Source organism: Triturus cristatus, chromosome 5_2 (genome assembly GCF_964204655.1).
Source record: "Triturus cristatus chromosome 5_2, aTriCri1.1, whole genome shotgun sequence".
NCBI classification, from domain to species: domain Eukaryota; kingdom Metazoa; phylum Chordata; class Amphibia; order Caudata; family Salamandridae; genus Triturus; species Triturus cristatus.
In genome coordinates, this window is record NC_140588.1 from 700,363,559 (window position 1) to 700,389,982 (window position 26,424).

The window sequence follows — 26,424 nt, forward strand, 5'->3', positions numbered from 1 at the left end:
TGCACCTCCTAGCTGTGCATTGCTAAAGGGGATAAGAACTTGTCAAAACAGAGAATGTTCTCTCCAGCGCGAATACCAGATGTTCCCTTTACTCCTCTGATATTCCACTAGGGAGGTAAACCCCAGCATTATCCGGTGACGCTGTGCATGGCTCCGGGTATCTGTGTTCAAGCTGTAGGTACAACAGCCTCTCTTTAGGGTACCATCTGATAGTGAGCATTTGTTTCTCCCTCTAGAGGACCGCATCATACCTTAGAAGGCAAAAAAAGATTCAAGGACCGTTAAGGCCATGGGTACTTTGCAAACACAAATGTGTAAGTCTGCTTTTCTCAAGCAGGATACAAAAGGGGGTGCAAAGACTGCAACCCCAAGCCAGTCCTTTCAAGAAGGCCAGAAATCCATTTCATATGGCAGAAGCAAGGACCGAGAAGGCTCCAGCAGGCTGCCAGATGACTAGTTTTGTTGTCTCTGTGGTGCAGTAAGTAGTGCAGTAGGGGGACTGCCTTGAGTTGTACTACACAGCACCAAACCTACTATCCGCCACCCATCACTAAGTGAGTAATGAGCACCTAGGCACTGCAGGAGTAACTATAGGCAGGGCCACTGGAATGACGCGATTCTGCGGCTGTAGTGTTCTCTGCATAATTATGACTTTGGCAAATTTACTGTATAATCAATCATCTGTTGCATAATTGCAGATTTTAACATAAAAAATAGTTTCTAGCTCAAACAAATCAAAAGTTACTACAAATTAGGTGACATGTTGCCACACCATGGAAGGCCCTTCACAAGGCTGTATTTGTATGTTGAAGTGGTTCAAATGAGGAGAAACCTTTGCCCACACAATGTTAACATGTGTAAAAATGACATAATATTAAAGTAATACTATCACAAAATGTGCAGCATAGTTAGCATTTTCTTGGTGCATAACTTAGTACATGCTGTCACATAATTCCTGTGGCCCAGGTTATAGGTGCTCCTTGCAAAGGTGCTATTGAAATGGCGCTTCCTCCCCCTCCAGGACTAAGGAGTGTACTCCTTGTGCTTTCTCATCCCAAAAAGGATAAAACACTGTGGTCTGTTGTAGTCTTCAGCCCACTGAACCTGTACATCCTGTTGGAGCCTTTCAAAATGACCACCCTGCAGGACATCATTCCACTGGTCTGCATAGGAGACTACATGGCGACCCTCGATTTCACAAACTCCGACTTCAACATTCGAATCCATTCGGTACATCACTGCTTCCTATTCCTTGTGGTAAGTGGGCTTCACTACCAGCTTAAAATTCCTGGGCTCACAACAGCCCCAAACATATTCACCAAGTGCTTGGGAGTGGTGGCAGCACACTTATATTAATTACAATGCCATTTACATATAGAAATTGAGAGGAACTTATTTTTTTAGGCATAGATTGATGCAAGCAGAGCATTATCGATAGGAACAAGTGCAGGGAACTGTGCAAGCCATACCACCCTGGATTCCCCATGGTATCTAATTTTCACATATACCTGAGGCTATGTAGGTTTTCCAGAATGTCAGCTGAACCTGGGCCCTAATACAATAGGTACTCGCTGCCCCAAAAAACACTTTTGGCAATAGACTTTGAATAGGTTTCATTTGTTGCACTTTTGAAAGGTCCTCCCACACATGTGGAGTACTGTTTTATTTAATCTTTCTTAGATTAAAGTAATTACTAAGCTAGTAGCACCTTTATCAGTGAGATTCCTTATTTTTATTGCATTGTTCAATGAAACTTGCTGCAAAGCTCCCCACTGTATATACAGTGGTTATATATTTTTTTTTAAACCTAATTATTGTTGCAAGCTTAAGACCATTTCGTGTGTATTTTTTTAAATTTTGTGACAGAAGATTGCAATTCAAAAAAGTAAACCCAGCTTGCCACAGTCCGTTTTATTGGCTTCCCAGATTAGTTCACACTTACGATTCTGACCCAAAGAAACTATTTATTGAAATAAAAAATAATCTTGATCGATATACAAAAATAACAATTTGCTGATTTTAGACCGTTTCTCATTCAAATTAATTTCAATCGGGTAGAAATTGCAAAAATAGGAAATATTGACCACCACTTGGAATCTAACAAAATCTGTGATGAAGAAAACATGAATACTCATTGCCTGTTTCTTAAAACTGGAAAGAAGGTGATCTTAGCCTTTTTGTTCATGCCATTCTAAGAAAAAGAAAACATTCACTTTTGTGCACAGCACTAACCAAAATATGATAATCCCTTTTTCTGCAGCTTGCATCACAGTGAAACATGAACTTCTCCACTTCCTTCCACAGTCTTTCCTTCACTTCCTTAGCGAGAGACCATTTCCACACTCTATCAGACCCTTTAACTCCTTTTCCAAACAGACTTTTACCCATCCAATTGACTTCATCCCCATAAACCCACATAATGTTCTGCTTCTACCCTTTAAATCTCGCAGACGGAAAATGAATTTCAGTTACTGTAATGCGGTAGGCCATAATGTGATGTGTGGTTTAAAAGTACCTTCTCTGTCGAACTGTTGCTGCAATTGCAGAATCTAGGCTTATCCAAACTATATTTGCAGACTTTCATGTACACTTTTAGGCAGTTAGTGGTGCACTAGCATTTCTCTTGAGAATTGTAAACTACTTCCAAGTCATTTTTCTCATGCCTTAAATGTTACCTCTCTTTAAGGTTTAACTATTTTGTCAAAATGAGATCTGCCAAATGACATTTTGCCTGCTTTTTTGTCTTTTGTTTCTGACCATCTTTTATGTTTTTTAACAAATCACCTAGCATGGATAATGAGGATGATGTCTATGTATATAGCATTTCAGACAATTTTTTTAACACTTTCCTTGTATAACTGTGTTGCAGTTGTCTCAGTGGGCTGATCGTCTGCATTATTTATGAGCTTGTTGTCTTAGGATTTGAATCCCAGTGCGCCTTAGCTCTGAATTACACGGTCTACCGTTTTACTCAAGTGCCACAAGTCAACTGAGTGTGCAGTGAGCCATTTAAAATTTCACTATATATTATGCGAATCAGTTGCATAGTGTCAACAGTTGCAGTTTGCTAAACTTCATTATAATGAAGTAATGTTAAAATGTAAATATTGGCACAGAGGTTACGTTTACAAATGTTATGCTCCTTGGTTTCCTGACCTTTGGACTAAATCAACACATTGCAGTATTTCAACAGATTTAAATTGATTATTCTGTATTTAGATTGAGTGTTTACTCATTCTTTGGCATACTTTACCTTCCTATATTTTTGTTCTGTAGTACTAAATTTTGGGGGCCTTACATGTATCCATGTTTCTGATGGAGACTTCTAGCCTCAGATTTCTAATCTTTTGAGTACTCCCCAGGTGTCAGGTTGGCTCTGGAAACTTGTCAGCTGTTCCTTTGCGTGGCAGAAGGTGGCAGCTCTGCACTGACGCTGTTCCACTCTGAAAAAGATGTGTAGGGCCTATATACGTGCCACTCCCTTGAGTTGATGTCCGTTCCTTTCTTTCTGTGCTACCAGATGCAGATCCGGAGCTCCCTTTGTGTCTCTGACTTTGTACCTCAAATTTCTCCAGAGTGTAAGGGATGTCAGCCCCCAAAACCACACATTTCAAGCCCTGTAGGGACTGTCGCAAACAAATGTCTGTGACGGACCTCCATGAGGTGCGCTTGTGGTGCCTGGGGTCGAACCACAACTTCAAGGCCTGCACTAGTTGTGCATCGATGAACCCAAACGGCATCAGGGAATGCTAGATGAAACTACATCACAAAGCATAAGAAAACTTTGTGTGGGGCTGTACCAAGTTGTGGTCTGTATCCAAGGTTCGTTCCCGGAGTCTTCGGAGCCTTTCGAGAGGCTGGTCTTTGTTGCCTTCCATGGCTTAAGGCATATCTAAAAAGAGACATAAGAAGTCGAAGCGGGATTTCGCTTCCACGCTCCACTCTCATTTGCCTCAGCAAAACTGGCACCACTATTCTTGATCTCACTCTTCAAGATGGCAGGCTAAAAGCTGATCCCTCAACTCATGCTGATACATCCCGAGTTCCTGGGGCCGAATGCCTTGCTACTTATGATCGAAGAGTTCTGCGCATCTATGCTCTGAGTCTTCAGATAAGTACCGAGACCTGTGCCAGTCCCAGGTTCCTCAATGGCTATGCCCACTCAGCCGACGCCATAGGAGGAGGAGGCCCTGAGATCGACTCTGATGCTACTGGGTCTGATGACTTCTGCAACCGGCTGGTTAAGCACATCAGGTGGCATATGTGGGCTCTACAGTGGGATCTGAAGTCTCAGTGGCCCAACATCAAAGGGGGCCTCTACAAGCATGTTCAGATTTTGGCAGATACTGTAAAGGTTCTGCAGTGGTGTTTGCTGGGCTGCCGTTAGGTCAGCAGCAGACAACTCTCTGTTCCCCACCCAGAGCTGACGGTAATGACTGATGTGTCCCTTGTGGGTTGAGTTGGCCACCTGGTGGAGATCAAAGGCCTCTGGCCTCCCTCAGATTTCCTGCCCCATATAAACCGTCTGGAGCTGAAGGCCTTCCGCTTGGCAGTGAAAGCCTTTCTTCCGTCCAGCAAGGGGAGGCTGGTTCAGGTGCTCAGAGACAACACCTCCGCAATGTGGTACTGGAATAAACATGGTGGGTTGGACCCTATGCCTGAAGTCCTTGCACCACTGAAAATGGCTCTACAAATATTTCCTGTTGCTGAACCACCTAGCAAAATCATGGAATGTCAGGGTGGACAAACTCAGCCATCAGCGCCTCGGAGATCACCAGTGACAGTTACACCCGTAGGTGGGGAAAGGTCTCTTCAGCGAATGGGCAGGACCTTAACTTAGCCTGTTTGTCACCGCAAAGAACGCCCACTATCAGCACTTCTGCGTATTGGATTTTCCAAGGCATTTCTCACTTGGTGACTCATTCCGGCTCGAGTGGAACTCTGTACTCATTCATGCTTTTCTGCTGCTCCACACCTGCCCCAAGTTCTCAAGAAGATCTGGACCGACTTAGCCCAAGTTATCCTACTGAGTCCGCACTGTGCACAGAGAGTACGGTTTCTAGAGCTCCTTGGCTTGAGCATCTGTTCTCCAATCCTGCCCCTCTGAAAGGAAATGCTGTTGCAGCAGCAGGGCAGGGCTTTGCACCCACGTCTGCTCAATTTCCACCCTCAAGATTGGAGATTGAGTTGTGACAGCTGAACACCTTCGACCTTCCTCCAAAGGTGGTTGATGTAATCTTGGAAACCAGGCATCCCTTGACTAAAACTGTATAGACCTGTCATTGGAACAAATCTGTTGCTTGGTGCGGTTCTTAGCAGATTGTCCCAATTCAGGCCAAGCTCTCTGACGTGTTTTGTTTGATTTGTCTATAGCCCAGCAGCCGCGTTGCCCTGGGTGCAGCTAAAGTTTAGCTTGCGGCTCTCTCAGCCTTTCTGCATTTGCCGGATCAGCCGTCTTTGTTCAAATCCCCTGTTATGTTTTGAAAGAGTTGCAACACTTGACTCCTTCTTTTCTGTTTGCCATGCCTCAGTGGTACCTTAACTTGTTCCTCAAATCTCTAACGTGCACCTCATTTGAGCCGCTTCACAGCTGTTTCCTATGGCTTCTCGCTGTCAAGACAGTGTTCCTCATTGCCCTAACATTGGCGTGGTATGTGAGTTATCTTCAAGCTCTTTGAGTCAACCCGCTGTACACCTATTTCTTAGACAAACTAGTTATGCAGATTTGGACATCCTTTCTGCCAAATGTTATGATGCCATTCCACATTAACCAAATCATAACCCTACAGGCGTTCTGTGCTCGACCTCACCCTTCTAAGGAGGAGAAGTGACTCCACCGCTTGACTCCTAAGAGCGTGCTGACCTTCTACATAGCTAGAACCAACGATCACTGTATGGACAATCAGCTCTCTGTTTTCTCAGGAGCGGAAAAAGGCAAGACTGTGTAGAAGAGAGCTATCTTGTGCTGGATCGTGCTCTGAATTAAGATCTGCTTCGCAATGTCTACAAAAGAAGCCTCCAGAAAGACTGCATGCTCATTCTACTAGGGCCATATCTGCTACCGCTGTGTTAGCATGCAAAGTCCCTGTCCTAGAATTTTGGCAGGCGGATTTGTGATTGTCCCTCAATATATTCACAAAGCACTATTGGCTTGGCTGTGCACCCAGATCTTCTCCGTCTCCACCTTCATGCTTGGAGACTGAGCTCCGATACCTGAACACCTTTGACGTTCTTCCAGAGGTGGTTGATGTCATCTTGGCAACTAGGTGTCCCTCGATTAAAACTGTATACACCTGTCATTGGGACTAATTTGTGGCTTCGTATAGTTCTCGACAGATTGTCCCCCTTCAGGGCAAGCTCTCTTGACATGCTTTGTCTTTAGCCCAGGAAGGCATTGCCCTGGGCGCAGCTAAAGGTTATCTTGCGTCTGTTTCAGCCTTTCTGCCGTTGACATATCAGCCTTCTTTGTTAAAATTCCCGGTTATGATTTGATGGGTTATAGCACTTGCTTCCTTCCTCTCCGTTTGTCATGCCTCAGTGGGACCTTAAACTGGTCCCCAAATCTCTAATGTGCACCTTATTTGACCCGCTTCACAGCTGTTCCCTGTGACTTCTTGCTTTCAAGACAGTGTTCCTCATTGCCATAATATTGGCTTGGCATGTGAGTGAGCTTCAGGCTCTTAGGGTCAACCCTCCGTACACCTCCTTCTTCCCAGACAGACTGGTTATGTGGACTCGAACATCCTTTCTGCCAAACATTATGATGCTATTCCACATCAACCAAACCATAACCTTACTGGCGTTCTGTGCTTGGCCTCACCCCTCTAAGGAAGTGAAGCGACTCCACCGCTTGAATCTCGAGAGTGTGCTGAGCTTCTACATAGCTCTACCACAGACAGCCAGGGGGACAATCAGCTCTCTGTGTGTTCTCGGGAGCGAATAAAGACAAGACTGTGTAAATGAGGACCATCGTCCGCTGGATCGTGCTCTGCATTAAGATCTGCCACGCACATGCAATGTCCACAACAGAAGTCTCCAGACACATGCTCATTTTACAGGGTCAAAGCTGCTACCACTGTGTTAGCAGGTGGAGTCTTTGTCCTAGAAATTTACTATGCAGATATGTGATTGTCCCTCTGTATATTCACAAAGTATTGGATGCGCTGTAAGGGGCACCTTGCCTTCTTCGTCTTGTAGGACTTTCTAGTTTAAGTCTATACACAAACCCACCTCCTCATAGGTACTGCTTTGGTATACATTCAAAAGATGAAGACAATTCGGCCAGTAGTTTCTACCGAGAAAGAGCGTTATCGGAGGCAAGTAACTTGTTCTTCTGATCAAAAATCTCTCTAGCTGCAGTTTCCTCACCAACCGTCCCATCCTCCACGTTCTGTGAGTAGATTCTATCCCATAATAAGATCTCAAGTCTAGCAACCTGCACACTGGTCTAATAATTTGCTTTAGAGACTCTGTGTCTGGGGCCGTGGACAGTCCAGAAAGCAGCTGACAGTGTGCAGGAATGGCTCCTAGTTAGGTTCCCCACATCATTTCTAGAGCAAAACGGTGTTGGTGCTGATCTGCACAGCACCACCTACTGGCACGCAGAGGTACTGCTGAAAAGTTTACAGTTCCAGTCTGATGCCTGGGGAATATTCAAAAGGTGAGGAATCTGCAGCTAGATAGTCTCTACCAAAAAGAGTGTCAAAAGGTAAGTAATTTGTTCATCTTGGAAGTATGTATGGGTTGGGTACCTTCCTCCATCGGGTTGGTGTCTACATGTGCAGAATGCTTTTGATGCTGCTTATCTGGTGGTCGAGCCATTGGCAGTTAATCAGAGGTTTGAGTGGATCTTTACTAACGGTACTGCTCCTTGCTGTATTTCTATGATGCAGGCTTGGGAACTTCTGACGTTGGGTTGATGGTTGTACAACAGTTCAAAGTTTGTGCCTTTTTTGTTTCAATAACTCCATTAATGCCATGATTTGCCAGTGGTTTGTATTGGTCATGATTTCAGGAGAGTCATGTGAAATATAGACTGGATGGTAATGCATGGAGTGCTTACGAGTAACCTTCATTAAATGAAACCCATCCTTCCCTCTTTCTATTTATGCCGTTCTTGACTGTTTCTTACTGAATGTAATACTGTTTGAGTACACTAAATTTGATTTAATCTGGTGAGTGGACAGGTAGAAGTTTACTAGAGTTTAGGGGAAAGACTAATGTTATTTTTATTTTTAAAGGGACAAGTGTGATTTCCTGTCTCCATGACACGAATTCGCCCTCGTGATGCAAGTACTGTAATGAGGAAGAGTTGGACTTTGTGTAATGAAGATTATTACCGGTAAGTAACCTTAGCTTTCCTACAGCTCCATTACAAGTAAATGAATCTCCGGCATGCGATAATTGCACCTGTAGCCTCATTTTGCCCCATAGCCAAATTTGCTGAACACATACTAGCAACTCCATACCTTGCACTGCAGCCAATACTCAAAGTATTTCCCATGGACTGTATCCCAGAGGTAGCCAAAATACCACTCTGTTATATTTTAAACTTATAAAAGTAATCATGACATCTTTCGCCAGCCAACTGCACCGAAGATTATCATTGTCTCGAACATGAAGTAAAATGTTGATGCTTCTTACCCTAGAAATAATCTAAAGCAACTTATTTTTGTATAATTTGTGTATTGTGCGATACTGCATCTGTACGTTTTGTTGTCTGCTTCAGAGCTGTTCTTTCATTTAAATTTCACATATAAAGTGCCCATGTATTAAATATTTTACCTTCACCTAATCTTGTACTGAAAGTAGTCTAAGTAAATGGAAATATTGTATGTTGTTTTAATTAGTTTTACCTTTGTACCATGCTTTGTAAAAAAAAATGTTTTAATTAGATTTTTTATCAGAAATAGTCATCGCACATCAGTACAATTGTAGTAAAATCACTGGGTTATATAAGGCGGCACCATCTCAAATAATCAAAAACAAAACAGTAACAATGCAAATACTATAATCCCACCTTAGCCTGATAGGCAAGTCCCACACCCCACACACCCTGTGTTTCCTCTTTCCTGTTGGTCTTCCCATCCTTCAGTTCTACTAATCACAACAGTTTACACACACAGTGCTGCATGCAGACAGCTTAATTTGACAGCAATCAACTATACAGGCTGTACATAGGCGATGCAAGGTCCAAACAATCAAGCGGCTAAGGTGCCATACTATACATCGACTCAAAATCATGCAAAGTTATACAGCCTACATCAGCAAAGACTCTTCCCTCATTCCAGCGCCCTTTACTCGGACTAAGACTTATTCCCCCAACTGTCCCCTGGTCCACCCATCCATTGGTTTGAAGGTTTCCTTCGAATATACTCATGGAGATCAGGTTCCCAGTAGGTTAGATAAGTGACGGATCAACTCAGGCCATCAATTCTCCCACAAGTTTATCATCTCCCTCACTTTCTTCATGAGGGTTTCCTCAACAGCAGTTGATTCCATCATATCCCAAACCAGCCATCGATTGTCGGGGGCCTAAGGCTCAACCTATGTACTGCAATTTGTCTCTTGGCCAATATTGTTCCCATTATATAGAATTTCAAACCCAATTGTCCCTTTTACTTTTGTGGCATTATTTCCAGCAAACATTGTTTCATTGTGGGTGGTCGCGCACTTTCCGCCAATCCACCTAGTCTGCGGATGCTGTCCTCCTTGAATCCTTGTATCTTTGGGCAATCCCATGTAATGTAGAAAATCTGCTCCCACAGCATTACATCTGACACATATAGAGGGCATGCCCAGGTAAATGGCACTTAACTTTGCTTGTATCATGCATGTCCTATAGGCGTACTTATGCTGAATTAATTTAAAGCGAATGTTGCTAGATGCAGTTTTTCACGGCCAGACATGCTGCCACCTATTCCTGGTCAGTGAGCTCCGCATCTAAATGCATCTGCCATTTGTCCTTCACGGACCCAGGCGGGTCTATGTTTTCGTAACACCTTATAAATATTAGAAACCAATTATCTACAATGTGGGAGGGCCAACAGCAACCTTTGTAGCATGCTTGGCACAAAGGCGCTGCCTTCTGTGACCCTTTTTAAAAAAAAAAAAACGTTTTTACAGATTGGCTCAGTGTATTAAATGATCTGTGGAACTATGGAACTATAAAGAAATTCGGTTTATTAGCTCTGCGTCACCAGCGAGTATTAGTATTTTATTCCATGGCGATTTTTTTTTTTTTTTTTTTTACAACAAATTTTGTTTGGTCATTTTGCAGTATATTAGGCGGAAGCCCCACAGTGACACGTATGATCATTTTGACCGTATGTATGACAGTAACCATTTCCATGAAGATATACAAATCCTGCCAAACTAACAGGTAAACCAAAAATAAGAACAATATGCAGACAGTGGTCAAAATCTGAGTTATAGCACATGATTCAACAGGTTCTCCATATTCAGCCCAGCAAAATATCAATACAATCAAATGATACAATTTGGGGTGATGCATGGCAGGGATCGAAGGATTCCACTCATAGGTCCTCCTCAGACAGGGGGGGCAAGTCGATTCCACGGTATGTCGCCCACCGTGTCCATATCTTGCTATGCTTCTTTGGGCAGCCCCTAGCCTCAGAGACTACGATCTCAGCTCCCATACACTTATCCAATTCGGTCTTCCATTTGCCTATGGTCGGAGGAGATGATGCTTTCCAACCCTGCGCTATGTCTCTCTTGGAGATAGTGAGGGCAAGGAACAATAGATGTTAATAAAGGTTCCCCCTGATGTCATCCGTGGAGTGCAATAAAAGCAGCCGAGGGTCCAGTGGGAGTACCCACCCCAGCACCTCATTAAGACATGACCGGACTCTGTTCCAAAAGGGCTGCAGGGACGCACAAGTCCATACCATATGGAAAAAGGACCCATCCTCACTAACACACCGCAGACACACTGGGGACTGAATGACCCCCAATTCGCCACAGTCGTACCCTAGTGTAGTAAGCTCTATGCAAATATTTGAACTGGATGAGCCTGTAGCGTGTGGAAACAGCTGCGCCCCTAGGGCTGGCTATCGCTTTGGCCTAATCGTCATCTGTCAATTCAGGAATGTCTGCCTGCCAAGCCAATCGGGTCTTGACCAGAGTGGTGGGGGTATGTGTCGTCAGTGTTTGATGTATTTGCCTGATTTTGTGGAGTCCAAGGTCCCCCATGCGCAGGCGACCCTCCAGGGGCTGGAACTCGGGGAGAGTCTCTATAGTACGAATCTGGGGGGAGAGTGCATGTCGGAGCTGTAAAAATGTGTAAAATTGTGACTTGTGGAGGCCAAAATCAGTCTGTAATTGTTTAAATGATTTTAGCGTAGCACCCCTCATAACATCTCCAAGGGTCGAAATCCCCTCCAGGTCCCATCCCCAAAACCCTCTCAGTGCGGTAGCAGTTCCGAGGTATGTACCATGCCAGAGGGGGGTTTGTTGAGCGAGTCTCCCTTTCCATCCCATTTGTCTGGTCTTAGCCCGCCACAACTGTATGGCGGCAAATGGTCCAGCCGTGTGTAGCTATATAATAAATGGAGTAGAGGGACCTGTTCCATAGCTGCGTGCTCAATAGCATACGCCGGGTTAGTGGGAGAATTGTAACATAATTCATTAATTCCTAGGATGTGAGATACAACATAATATGAATATATATCGGCCGCCTCGATCCCTCCACAATATGTGGACTGTGCACTTGTGCGGAGCGCCACACGGACAGCTCCACCGCCCCAGAGAAAGTTGTTTTGTATTGCATTTACTTGTGCAAACCATGCGCGAGGGATAGGGTACTGAAAATTTTGGAGGCGATATAAAATCCAAAGCCGGGACACCATCTTAACAAGCATTGGCATAGCCAATAGGTCTCGCCTTTGGGACCTTTATAAGTGTTTAGCCATGCAACAGTTGCATAACTAAATACTTATAAGGTCCCAAAAGCGAGACCTATTGGCTATGCCGTGAAAGTGATCGCGATCAAACATCAAAGCGGCTGCAAAAGTGAAAGTAATCGGGGCAAAGCGCGGCGCGCGCGCCCGCGCACATGCACTGTAGCTCTAGGCTGGCCTGGTAGCACTTTTTGGAGCCCTCTCAATAAGTCTCCGCAGACCAGCGCATGCGCTGGGTCAGGCGAGACCTAAAAATGGCCGAACGCCCATAGAGGAATAGAGGGAGAGCGGACCATATCATCGTTTCGTTCTTGAGACTGACCAATAATGGGGTGATATTATGTGCCCATGAAATCTTGGGGCACGGGAGATATAAATCCCCAAATATTTGAACCCATCCATGGCCGGGGACAGCTGCGCAGCCCACGATTCACAGCCTTGATGCCCACATACTGGAAAGAGTATGGATTTAGCCGGATTGGCGTCGAGGCTGGTGGTGCCTCCAAATACCCTAAGAATTTCTAATATACGGGGCCCAGAGTACCACGGGTCCGTCATAAAAAAGAAAACGTCATCAGCGTATAAAGCTATACGATCTTTCAGTGAGCGGGACCAATCGACTCCCCGGAGCACTGGGTCACTTCTGACCCAGGCCGCCAGAGGCTCGACGGCCAGAGCGAACAACAAAAGAGATAGTGGGCAGCCCTGGCGGGTACCCCTCTGGATCGGGGTCCGAAGTTGACTGTCTCGAGCAATTGAAAAAGATAAACCCATCTTAGTGAGTCGAATGCTTTGTCGATATCCGCTAACAACAATGCGGCAGGTCGGCCTTGGGTAGGAGCCGTGGCAATGGCGTTATGGACTCATCTGAGGTTATGTCGAGTGGCCCTTTGCGGCATGAAGCCCGACTGATCGGGGTGAACCAGATCAGTGATACACCCCCGAAGGCGGTCGGCCAGATCCTTCCCCAGTAATTTGGATTTGAAATTAATAAGGGAGATGGGGTGATAAGAAGACGGGTCGTCGGGGGGGGGGTCGGCCAGGTTTGAGAAAAAGTACTATCTCTGCATGGCGCCAGTCCCTTGGAAAACTTGCCCGATCAGTTGCGTCCGCAATAGTCGCCAACAAATGAGGATCGGAGGAATTCCATGGGGAACTCGTTGGGACCCGGGGTGCGACCCGGCTGGATCGCACCGAGGGCGACCGTCAATTCTTCCAGTGTCATTGGAGCATCCAAACGTTCCTGAACAGATTCGGGGAATCGGTGAGGCGGACTGTCAGTAAGGAACTCAGCTATAAGTTCGGCAGAGATCTGCTCCTTCCGGGCATACAAGGACGTGAAGTGCCTCGCAAATCCGTCTGCTACACCCGCCGGCGACGTGTGTAGGGACCCGTCCAGACCACAAATAGCAGGCGTGACAGCCGGGGCACCATCTGCTTGGCACAATCTATTGAGCATTTTACTAGACTTATCCCCCCACTGATATATCCGATGTTGTGAGGCCTCCCATATCTCTTTGGCCTCACCCAATAGATATTGGCGCAGTGCCTGTTGTGCAGGGAGTAAATTACGGTGAAGGATGGGGCAGGGATTGACACAGAGCTGGGAAGACAGAGTCTTCTAGGGCATCAAGCTGTTCGCGGCGCGTTCATTTCTCTTGTGTGGGATAGCTAAATTCAAAGTCCCGGACGGTTGGCTTGAGGGCTTCCTAAAGGGTGGTGTTCGAGGGAGTGGAGGGGCTGTTGTCCGCTAAATAGGTAGTGATTGCTGTATTGAGCATGTCCTGGTATGCCGGACTACGGAGGTGCCAGGAGACATGCACCAGCGAAATGGGGGCCTGCGCGAGCATGTGTGGAAGCGTAGTGTGACAGGGGAGTGGTCAGAGAGAGCGCGAGGTCGGTGCTGTACCTGCGAAAATCTATGGAGGAATACTCGGGGGACAAAAAAATAATCCAGATGGGATTGTGACCCGTGGACCGCAGATACGTACCTATAATCGCGCTCGACAGGGTGGAATTCATGCCAGATGTCTGCCCAGTCCAATGTCGACGCCAAAGTATATAGTTTGATCGGACCCGATGGTTGGTTGGAGTCTAAGAGGCGTTGACGGTTTAGTGGCCCCATGGTATCATTCCAGTCGCCCCCCATCAGAGTCAAGCCAGTCGGGAGGGATCCCCAGACCCCCAGTAGTTTTTCAATGAAAGCAGCACCCAGCCGTGGAGGGGCATAAATGCTACCAATGGTGATCTGTTCGCCATGGATCATGCCTGAGGCGAAAAGGAATCGGCCCCCGGGGTCGGCCCTATGTGCTATGTATTGAAACTGAACTCTGCGGTGAATAAGAACCGCCACCCCCCTGGAAACCCCTGTGAACCCTGCATGGTATATGTGAAAGAAGCCAAAACGAGCGAGGCATGGTGCTTTCGTTCCCATTAAATGAGTTTCTTGTAGAAGCAGGATGTCGGCCCCATACCTCTTTGCCTGTCGTAAGACAGCCCCACGTTTTACCTTATGCAGCAAGCCCCGAACATTCCAGGAGACAACTGTTAAGTCCCCGAGGGAGTCCACCTCACCGGATGACGTTATGTGCTAAATAAAAGCTGAGTAAGGCCAGGAGATCTGCTTGAAAGACAATATGAAAGATAACGCACCGTCTGCATGTACTAAAAACATAGGAACATAATAAAACAACATATCCAAAGAAACAACCCCCCCCCACCCGACACCACCTGAAACAAGGAGCATCTGTCGCGGTGCATAGCATAGCGTACCCCAAACAGGGGGCCCCCAGATATCACACCAAAGGTTCCCACCCCACCCTGTTTAACCTAAGAACAACGGGGAGTGCAAGACGTTCTTGGCCTAGCAGCCCATGGTCAAGAACCCATGCCAACCCAGAGAACGACATTATTGATATACAATCCAACATTACAATGTCTTACAGGTCACCATTTGTACAATGGAGCAGACCGGATCCATCAGGGCGGTCGCTCAGGGCTTGGTGACACCCTGTCTGACCCCGGCCGCTTCTGGGACTTGTTGCGTCACGACCGCTGGGTTCGCGAACCTTGGGAGGAGTTGGAGTCAATGGCCGATGGAGGGTTCGCTCGGAGCTGTGGACGCTCATCAGACCATGCGAAGACAGCCTCGGGGGTGTCGAAAAAGTAGGACTTGGAGTTATAGATTACTCGCATCCGGGCAGGATACAACAGCATGTATTGGACATTCAGTTCTCCAAGTCTGCGCTTCGCAGCCATGAAGGATTGGCATCGTTGTTGGACCAAGCGCGTGTAGCCTGGAAACACCAGGATAGGGCAAGAGTCGTGTATGAAGCCGTCTTTGTGTGACCTGGCGAATCGCAGAATAGCATCTTGGTCAGCAAAAGTTCATGATCTTTGCGATGACTGGTCTTGCGCCGCACCTGGGGGGGGGGACTTTTGTGTCAGGGCCGTGTGCGCCCGCTCGACTATGAAGGCAGAGGATAGAAGATCGGTGGGCAGGATATCTTTAAGCCACTTAGTGATGAAGTTCGTCATAGATACCCCTTCACAGCCCTCGGCTAATCCCACGAAGCATAAATTGTTCCTCCGGACGATGCCCTCCACGTCCTCCACCCTAGAAGCTAGCTCTTGCGTGAAGACTGTCAGCTTATTTACTTTCTTTTGAAGGGAGATTACTGAATCTTCTACCTTTGAGACCCTTGTTTCAGCCTCTGTGATCCGGTCGACTGCCTTACAAAGATCTTGGCGTAAAAAGGAGACTTAGGACCCCACTGCGCCGATCTTTGCATCCAGCATATCGCGGGCACTGTTAATTGTTGCCAGGAGGGCCGCGTTGTCCGGGAAGGCGCTGCTCCCATCCCCGCCCATAGCTCCCCCGGTGGCCCTAGTATATTGGTCAATAATGCCCTGTTTTGGGCCAGCCCCACTTGGTCCGCCCTTGCCCATCTGAATGGTCAGCCGCAGGCCGTGGAACAAACAGGTGACAGTGAGCCCACGCCTACTGGAGCGAGGATTGCGGAAGCCAGAGAAGTACTGTTACAAAGTACACGTGTGGCGCATATAAAGGATCCGGCTGGGAGGACAGGGTCCGTTTGCGGGGAGGCCACCACCACAGTCCAATGCACCGTGGCAAGCACCCTCAGCCCGGGCCACAACAACACGCGGGTCCTCGACAGCTCTGGCGCACACGTCTCAATTCACACAGGATAGTGCACTAGTATCCGCAGGAAGCACAGCCCAACGGTGGAGGTCTGTGTGAACCCGTCCCTCACATACTCTCAGCGACCTCTGGGCCCCGCACATGATAATCCGGGTCATCGCCTCTCTGTGTGCCTTCCATGATGTGAGTCTTTCCTCAAGGCGCCAAGGAGCGCTAATAATCCTGCAGCTCGCCCCCTGGGAGGGAGAAGGATGTCGACGGGGTCACTCACCGTTCGGGGTCGCGGCCCGAACCAAAGATCTCAATCTGTGCTGTGCTTGGGTCGCCCCACCAGGGCAGTCGCACTCTAGCTGCGGACAGGGGGGCCAAACTCCACCGGCTCATAGGGCAGCAGTGCCGCCTCGTCCTTCACAGCGGGAACACGGATGGTGCCACTGAACCGGCACCGCTGCACCACAGGCGCAACCCTCCGCGAAATGGCGGCCGTCGATGAAATGGGGAGGGGCCAGATCCCCCGCGCCGGTACGATAGTCCACGGCAGCGCGACCAGTTGGGGGCACAGGGCGACACCCGATGTCCGCGTCCAGGGCCCGAGCAATGCCAAAATAGATCAAGGCTGCACCATAGGACGGGTGCCACCACGCCCAGCTACCTCACTGGCAAGATGACGGTCACAAAGCAGAGGGGGAAGGGCCGGCGGTGATCTCAGGACACTGGTGCAGTTCTCTGCTTCCAGGCGGCTCGTCCAAGGCGCCGGGCACCCCCACCTCGAAGTCAGTATCACCAGGCGTAGAAGCAGTGCCCCCACCACAGATCCGCCCAGCAGGCCGCAGCGGTGAGGGCGGCGATCGGCGCTCCGATGTAGGGGTTGGAGAAATTCTCCGCAGCCGGTCGCCACAGCGATGGGATCCCGCACTCCAATGCAGCTAGAGTATGCAGCGGAGCTAGGTGACTTGTCTCCTGGTAGGATTATGCAGGATAACAGTTGGATAACGGCGTGGGTGGACAGAGCTCAGCTAAGCTGCGTCCGCCATGATGGCCTAGCAAGCCACCGGCCATTTAAAAAAAAAAACTAATTACTTCTGTTCTGGCATGTTCACTTCCCTTTTGAAACGGTTGGGGAGAAGGTAGGGGTGCTGCTTGTACTTCCACTGGCAGGGCTTACCTTAATGCTATTCGCCCTCTTTTTTCCTCCTGCCCTACCTTTCGCGCGCTGCGTCTGGCTCCGACGTTCCAGTGCCAACCTCACTCCTGCACCCGGCGTTGATGCCTGCCCCTTTAGCACTGCTATTGGCAGCGACGATGAAACCACAGCATTTCAGCTCTGACCAACTCCTTCTTGATGTCAGAACTGTGCTTCACAGATCCCGGAGACTAGATTTTCAGGAGAGGCTCGTGTCTCTAAAAGGAACAATAGTACAGGAAGGAACACTCACAATGGTCATTGTACAAAGAGACCATCTGTAACTCTTTTGGGAGTGATCACAAACATTTGTTGCTTTTCCTGCAGCCACAGTGGATGGGGAATCAACGAAGCTGGAGGCTGTGGGCAAGAAAGTGTTTTCGGCTAGCTGTCTGACTCTTAAGTCTCTAAATACTACCTGCCTCTAAGGACAATACACCCCTGCTCTTTGATGCGGGGTGCATCTGGTGATACCATATATGTTAGAACAACTGCAAAAGCATTTGACCGAGCTGGTAAGGGAGGACCAGGGGAATCCATCAGATTATTCAGTCTGTTCTGCCCTGTCGGGCTCTTTGGCCAGGGCCATGGTCTCTTTGTTGTTCCTCAGGCATTGAAACTCAGTTCTGGATTATTCCCCCCCCCCCCCCCCCCAACACTTCTAGTAAGCAGCTCCAGTTCAATCTTATTGGACAATTTCAGTTGGTGGGAGACAGGGCGTCCTGCTTTCTTCAGGCCTAAAAGACCATAACTACAGACCAGTGAGTCCTCCAAAATTCAGAACGCGGGTATGCACTAACCTTCAACCAGGCACCCTGCCTTACCCCACCTACATTCCCTCACCACGTAGTTGTCATACAAAGCATAATGTACATAGACTCGAGCAGGAGGTGGCAGTCCTACTGTTGAAAGGAACAGTGGAGTTGATGCCAGAGCAGGAGAATGGGCAGGTGTGTTACTCTCAGTACTTCTTTGTTCCCAAGACAGATAGCGGTCTTCATCCGATCCTAGACATCCGGGTCTTGAATCTCATTCGCTACAAAGATAAATTCAAGATGCTGACCCTGGCTCCGGTTCTTTTCACACTTGCAGCAGAGGACTTGTTAGTGTCCTTAGACTTACTGGGTGTTAATTTTTACATACCAATCCTCCAGTCATGTAGGAGGTACCTTTGTTTCGTGGTAGTGCCCACTCATTACCAGTTAGAGGTAGTTTCTTTTGACTAACATCGGCACCATGAGTCTTTACAAAGGTGATGGTGGTCTAGTGGCACATATCAGAAGATCAAGAATTCCAGTATTGTCACACCTAGATGACTGGCTATTGAAAACCAAGTCTCCAGGGTTGATGTTGCTCACTTGCATTCAAAAGCATCACTGCTGTTCAACATGGGTTTTTCAATAAATGTTCCCAAATCTCTCGTGGAAACCTGTTGGCACCGCCTGTGTCCTTTGTGGTATTGGGCACTGTTAGACCTGTCAGCCCTTTGACAGTTTCCTCCTCATTTTTATTATTTTTGTCCCTTTCCCCCCCTCCTCATTTTTTTCTGTCTACCTAACTTTTGGGTGCTGATGTAGAGGTTCTGGGCGCCTCTTCCACATCACTTGTGGGAAAGACGCGAGGTGCTCCTCTGAGGAAAATAGATGAGGAAGGTGAGATGCGCAAAATGGTGGCTCCAACTGTCACTTCAGCACCTGGGCCATGACTGCCATGAGAGGTTCCGGAACCTTCTGGGCCCTTCTGGCAAGTCAGGCCCAAGGTGATAAATAGAGGTGGCAGGAGGGAAGCCATTTTAGGTTAGAGAGGACTGCGTGGCAATCAGGAGTAAGGCGCCTGTGCGAGGAGGTGGTTGTGCCTGAAAGGGAACAGACAGGTTTACGGGCCTGCACAAACTTCCAAACCAGGTGACATCACCCCTAACCTTGTGACCGGGCCCTGGACACAGTCGGAGATCTGGTGGACAGCGTTATCTTGAGATTCACCGGTGGCCAGACTCCTGGGAAGTGGTCAAGGAACAGCGTGTGATCGACCCCCCCCCCCCCCCCCCCCTAATCTCCAGCTGTAGGGGGCAATGCCCACTTCCAGGAAATAGAAGGGTTCTGGACTCCAATCCAGCTGCACCAAAGAATTACTGGCACCCTTAATTTGCCCCCCCCCGATTCTCTCATCGAGATCCTACCAGAACAGTTCACCGCCATCACTCAGAAATCGGGTGGGAGGCTCCTGTCGTCCTCTGGAGGTGGTTCGCTGCTGACAGGAGTTTGTAGAGAGGCTCCCTGTGAGGAGCGGGTGAGCGAGCGACGCCGTTGCCCAGGTGAGGGAGATCGTCTGAGGAAAGAGAGGGACGCGGTAGGCAAAGAGGCCGGCATACACATGTCACGTGAGAGGGGCCGCAGCGCCGCCCCTCTCTGCTGCCGGTAGCCAAGGAAGGCCGCACCCCCGGAAGACACGTCGTTTACTGAGGTAGCAGGCATTGGGAATCCAAGCAACCCGGGGGCCCGGTTGGCTGGCCGAGTCCGCAGCTGTGAGGAGCGTAACGAAAGGCAGATTGCAACGGAGGGGATCCTCCCGAAGGGAAAGCCTGGGGAGCAGCGCTTCAGCGGGGGTGTCTAATATTACGCCCCTCAACCCGACGACAAGGTCTCCTCCGCCGGCGCTGCGAGTCCGGATCCCCCTGTAACCGGACCTTCGTGAACACAAAGTAAGCGGGGCTCCAGAAGGAGGCGGTGGGGGGGGAAAGAGAGCCCCGGAGGGCATTGGAGAGCACACGCCAGTGGGCAGGTGTTGCCCTGGGCTACTTTAGTGTAATTTTCTGGGGAACACAAGCGTTTGGCAAATCGTACGGGGACAGTGACTGATTTAACATAAGACTAGCCATTGGGGAATACAGTCCTCCCGCACGGTGTTAAGGAGACGCAATCTCCCCTTCAGTGACAAATACCATGTTGATGTAAATGTAATGAGTTGTTGGTTAGGAAATAAGCAGAGTTCTGTAGACCGTCTAGAATGAACCCATGAGTTGCCAGCCGCAGGGATTGTCCAACGTAGCGCCTAAAAGGCAGAGACTGGTTAGGATTGGCTAAATAAGAGTCAAGAGGTATAGTTGTGAGGGGAGCCATCGGATCGAATGTTTAGAGGGGACTAAATGCTCTTTGAAATGTGATTTGAAGCACGTCCTGTAGAAGTGTAACTAGGTCTCCAGGTGCAAGGCGGGAGGAGAAGCTCAGGGGGTGTTTTAGAGTCTGCTTTATGAAAATGTATTGTTGAAATAGTACTGTCATTTGAAAAGTAAGTGTAACGGTTATTACTGTCATGTGGGACTGAGAATTCCCGTAAAAGAAGAAAAGTGAAAGAATTCCAGTAAACTTCAAAATTTAATCCGTGTAGTGTCCTTTTTTTTGAGTGGTGTTGCGCTAGATTGCGGACTGAGGAGGATACAAGCACGAGACGCCATGTTGAGAGGAATGCCTGTTAACTTGAGCCAAGCTACCCCTAGGACATAGGTCCAACAGGCACCACATCCCTTTGAGCCTTTCTACCTACTCATAGGTTTCAGCCATTGGATCCACGATTCCGTTGTTTCAGGGAATTAATTGTTCACATTCCAATATTGACTGTCTTATCCCTGCTAGGTTTATGTTTACTGGCTTCTTGCATTCTCCTGGTCAGGCATGCATATGACAGACCTCTAGTGGTGCCTTCAGAGGCAGTGGCTGCAGCATGGTAGAGGCTTGTCAGACACCATCACAATATCCAAGGACACTGCAGTGGATCAGCCTGGTGAGATGTAAAAGAGAACCTGGTGGCATGGATACTCTTCTAGCCCCCACCAGCTGTGGCCTTGATGGTGAAGGATGGCTTCAACCTAGGGTGGGGTGCTCATCAGGAGGAACTGGAGATCAGAACCTTCTGTTCGCCAAGAAAAGCAGCTTCTACACATCTAATTGCTCAAATGAGATCAGATTCGTTTGGCTCTCAAGGCTTTCTTTCCTTTCTTTAACGGTTGGTCAGTCCAGCTCTTAACAAACATTCTCTTCCAGGGGATCCTCATGAATAGTCATAAGCACTGGAATATTCCCGCCCATGCGCAGGACCCCGGAAACACAATCTTATATGTGATAAACCTATATGCATATATATATCCACTGAAAAAACCATAGGTTTCAGGTACGTTATAGTTAGGAATTAGCATTTAAAAAACCTTAGAGATTCACTCAAAAAACCACAGGTTTCAGGGGCGTTATAGTTAGCTGGACTTTTCACTCGTACAAAACCATTGAAATTCCCCCGTTATAGTTAGTTCAGCTAACTATAACTTGCGCGCCCGCAATGCACTGCTGATGACGTCACATATTACATCACTCATGACATGGTCAGTGACATCACTCATGACATCACTGATGACATCTCAAATGACATCACTGATGACATCATCCAGTGAATGTGTGTTGTTCTGAAAATTACATATGTTTTATATATGTATATCTCAAGGTCGATGGAAGAATAAATGGGTATATAAGTGTCTAAATGGATGATTTGTTTTTGAAAAATTGATTGTATAACTGACTGATTAAGTGTATCTTAGTGAATACATGGCTTAGTGAGTAATGTTCAAATATGTAAATATCTGTATCAGTCTCTCACTTTGTGTATAAGTGGCTGCATGGGTTGGTGAGTAGCTACATGAGTGTCTATATAGGTTATTAGTTGTTTTTTTGAGTATCAGTATGAGTGTCTGTGTGGTTCGGTGGGGGGTATTACGTAGTGCATAGGTGCATGAATGAGTGACTCACTGTTTGTATGTGTTGAAGACAGCATGTGTGCAGGACTGTATGGGTGGATGAGTGTGTACATGGTGTGTTAGTGAGTGAATGTCTGTCTCAATAGTGTCTTTAAGAGTAACTACATATGTTTTAAACTAGTATATGTGACTATTGGTGTATATAAGTGAGTATATGTGAGAGTGAGAGATTGAAAGAGTTCCTGTATGAATAAGTATGTGTTTCTATAAGTGATTGTTTAAAAGACTAAGTATGTGTACGTTTCTGTAGAAGTAAGTGTGGTGGTGGGTGTATAACTGTATATGCAAGTAAATGGATGTTTGATTCTTTATTAGCATGAGTGATTATGTGTGTAAGTAACTCTATGGATGAGTGGCGTTGTGTAACAGGATGTATAGGTGTATGAGTACATATGATGAGTGAGTACATGTATGAGTGACTGTATAGGACTGTTGGTGAATGAGTGGATGTGTATGTGGATCTTAGAATTACTGAATAGGTTGTTGTAACTGATATTGGTATGTCCATTGTTTTGACAATTTTAGTTTCTATTTTTGAATGTGTGTATCAAAGGTTATATTAGGGGGAGAGGAGGTCTGCCACTCTATCACAAGGATGATGTCATCAGTGATGTCATTTGAGATGTCATCAGTGATGTCATGAGTGATGTCACTGACCATGTCATGAGTGATGTAATATGTGACGTCATCAGCAGTGCATTGCGGGCGCGCGAGTTATAGTTGGCTGAACTAACTATAACGGGGGAATTTCAATGGTTTTGTACGAGTGAAAAGTCCAGCTAACTATAACACCCCTGAAACCTATGTTTTTTTCAGTGAATTTCTGAGGTTTTTTAAATGCTAATTCCTGACTATAACGTGCCTGAAACCTATGTTTTTTTCATTGAATTTCAAAGGTTTTTTAAATGCTAATTTCTAACTATGCCTACAGAGATAGGACATGTGAAGAAAGAAGACAAAACGCACAAAGAAAAAAAAGAAATGCAGAAAGAAGCAACAGAAGTCCTCAAAGACGAAGAAAAGTGCAAGAAGAAGGATAACGTGCAGAAAGAACAAACGGAAGAGCAGAAAGAAGCCTTGTTGCAAAATCATCCTGTACCCTCAACTTTTTCAGATGGATACTGGTGGTAACTGAGTCTGACTAACCAGTCCTAGAGCCAGTGCTATGTTAAAAGACACTCAGAATACAGTGAAAACACCTACATACACTAGGGAACACTATGCGTTGGGGTCCCCCTGTGATCAGCATGACCTCCTCTGTAAGCCCCTAGTATATAATAGGGCAGGGTATCAAAACTACCTCTTAAAACACGCCACAGGGCGTGTTTGCACACGTCACCTCAGGCCCCGTCCCCTCACTTCCCCACTGTGTAAACACGCCCTGTGGCCGTTTTACGTTCGGAGATTAAGTCCACTTGAATCCTGAGGGTCCCTAGGGTCCAACTAGACCACTAGGTACCTCCAGTAAGTGCCACAGAGCTGCGTTGCAGAGTGATGTAAAAAGGGGCACGGCCTAGACCACCTCTCTGCAACGCAGCGCAGTGGCGCTTACTGGAAGCATCTGGTGGGCTAGTTGGCCCCCAGGGTCCCTCAGGCTTGAAGGGGAATTATTTCCCCAACTTAAAACGCGCCACAGGGCTTGTTTGCACACGTTAACTCAGGCTCCGTCGCCTCCCTTCACCACTGTGTAAACACACCCTGTGGCCGTTTTTAGTTGGGAGATTAAGTTCATTTGAATCCTGAGGGTCCCTAGGGTCCAACTAGCCCATTAGATACCTACAGTAAGCGCTACAGAGCTGCGTTGCAGAGAGGTGTAAAAAGTGGCACGGCCTGGACCACCTCTCTGCAACGCAGCTCAGAGGCGCTCACTGGAAGCACCTGGTGGGCTAGTTAGCCCCCAGGGGCCCTCAGGATTGAAGGGGAATTATTTCCCCAACTTAAAACGCGCCACAGGGCGTGTTTGCCCACGTCACCTCAGGCCCCGTCCCCTCACTTCACCACTGTGTAAACGCGCCCTTTGGCCGTTCTAAGTTGAGAGATTAAGTCCCCTTGAATCCTAAGGGTCCCTAGGGTCAAATTAGCCCACTAGGTACCTCCAGTAAGCGCCACAGAGCTGCGTTGCATAGAGGTGTAAAAAGGGGCGTGGCCTCAGAACACCTGTCTGCAACGCAGTTCCCTGGCGCATACTGGAGATACCTGTTGGGCTAGTTGGCCCTCAGGGTCCCTCAGTATTGAAGAGGAATTAATTCCCCAACTCACAACTGGCCAGGGGGCGCGTTTGCAGAGTGCTGCAAGGAGGGGGCGTGGCCTCCGGCTCGACGCCGGTCTTTTATTTATTTTATTTTTTTAAGACGGAGGGCTCTGTGGCCCCCCTTCTTTTTCTAATTTACTGGCCCTGGGGACCCCATCCCCCAGGGCCTGCACTGCACCCTAATTTTTCTTTGTTGAAAAAAATTAATTTGGCCCTCCCAAGGCCTTAATCGGCGCCGGGGACCCCAACCCCAACCCCCGGGTCATGGCGTTTTTTTTAAATTATTTAAAAAAAAGGTATATTTATAGAAACAGTTACACAATAATTTTACTCCAACTGACCATACCGTGGTCATTAACATTACCTATAGATGGATTTAACATATGAGCTGGGGAACTTATAACTTCACCACTAGGTGAGCAAGGAAGCAATTCCTTTTAATTTTAGTACCCTCACACACCCTAGTGGTGTCATGCTTCATCATCGGGTCTCCCCGACGCCTAAAAGTCGGGGTGGGCTCAACCACAGTGTTGGGAGCGCTTTGAAGAAGTTGTAGACCAGGGAGGCTATAAGATAAAAAACCTCAGGCAGATCCCCGGTTTCCCTTTATTTTTGGGTCTGTCTGGGTTGATTAAAAATAATATGAGTAGGGGTATATATAGGAATATTATGGTCCTATGACCCTAGTGCCAACATGTTTCAGTCCACCGTGGCCATAAAGGTCCAGGACTTTCTTCAGGGCAAATGAGACCACCCTGGGATACAGAAGGGGGAATTCCCTATTCTGTTTTATTTATAGACAAGGGTAGAGTAGCTACTCCTTGTATGAAAGACGGATTTAGTAATCTGTCTTGCGTTGTGAATCCATCTGTAAGAAAAAACACAAAGAAACACATATCCAACTTATACAAATCGGTTTGCATTATGGTTTTTCCATAGTGACGTGTTTCAAACTCGTGTTGGGAATCCAGAGCCACACCTATAAGTGCCAGGTGGTCAAAAGGCATAATAGTGTGCAGCTATATCCACGTCTGTGTCACTCAAGATTTGTGTCTCTGTACAGTTAATTGGCGTGTCTGATATATTGTGCGGTGGCGATTATGCTCGCATTCTATCTAGAAACAGTCAATAAACCGTGGATACTATCAATGAAAACAGACTCTCATAAAATCATCCCACACACCTCTCATTCACACCTTATCTGTGATAAAACACAGTATTAAAAACATGCGTGACTCTTAACACCTATGGGTAATTGTGCAAGTATCTTTCGCTCCTGCATACTTGCTTACCCGCACTTCGAATGGTAGTCGTTTCTCAGGGGATGGAAGGGCTATTGGAGTAGCTCTGTAGTCAAACCCTAACGTTAGCCCCAGGGAAAATATGAAGCGAAATGGTATCAAACGCTTATGAAGTTTAGGGCATCCATGATCAAAAGTAATTGATGCTGATTCTTTTTCCGATAGGGGACCCAAAATTTTTTAAGGCATTCGTCCTAGCGCACCAGACTTACTTCGTCAAGAGTCCTGCTCCGCTTCGCCACCTATTAGGACCCGATCCCCGGCGTTTCGCGCCGTGTCACGGTAGTAGGGAAGTTTATACTTCCGTATTGTTTGTAGCGAGCGATAGGATTGGTCAGCGTCAGCACGTGATCGGGGAAGTTACCCGCACGGGATTGGTCAGACGTGACCTGTAACCCTAGCTGGAGGCCAATGGGAAAGGGGTTGGTCCAAGGGACGCCGAAAAGAACAATCATGGAACACTTGTTCCGTTTGTACATATATGCGTACACATTCAGTAAAACTCCTAGAATATGCCATTTAATTCTTAGAGAGTATTTTTTATTTATGATTTTATTTTATTTTATACTCACATACCGATCGAGATAAGATCTCAAGATATGGATGTTTTGTAAGTATAAGTACGAAGGCGATATTTAACGATCAGTTTTTCGTCTGCTAGGAGATCTAGTTCATTGATCCACTCCCGGGAATAGATTGGTACCCGTTAAAAATTTTTTGACATTCCTTTCTCATAATTCTTGATCCAGACATTAGCAGAATGTATTAGGGAGAGCATTTATTCAATGATGGGTAAGAGTGTTTCAAA

The 26,424-nt window shown here is 47.2% G+C and overlaps 1 protein-coding gene across 15 annotated transcripts in view; it reads left to right on the top strand.

The window, feature by feature from the left end:
* BCORL1 (BCL6 corepressor like 1) overlaps positions 1 to 26,424 on the top strand; it is a 1,042,621-nt gene that overhangs the window by 356,163 nt on the left and 660,034 nt on the right. For 9 of the 15 annotated variants that reach the window (XM_085607780.1, XM_085607781.1, XM_085607779.1 and 6 more), the window contains one exon: positions 8,241 to 8,341. The exons of the other annotated variants lie outside the window; for them this stretch is intronic. In XM_085607780.1, coding sequence (XP_085463906.1) covers positions 8,265 to 8,341 — 77 coding nt within the window. In that variant the 5' untranslated portion in view covers positions 8,241 to 8,264. The remainder of the gene's footprint in view (positions 1 to 8,240; positions 8,342 to 26,424) is intronic. 15 annotated transcript variants of the gene reach the window in all.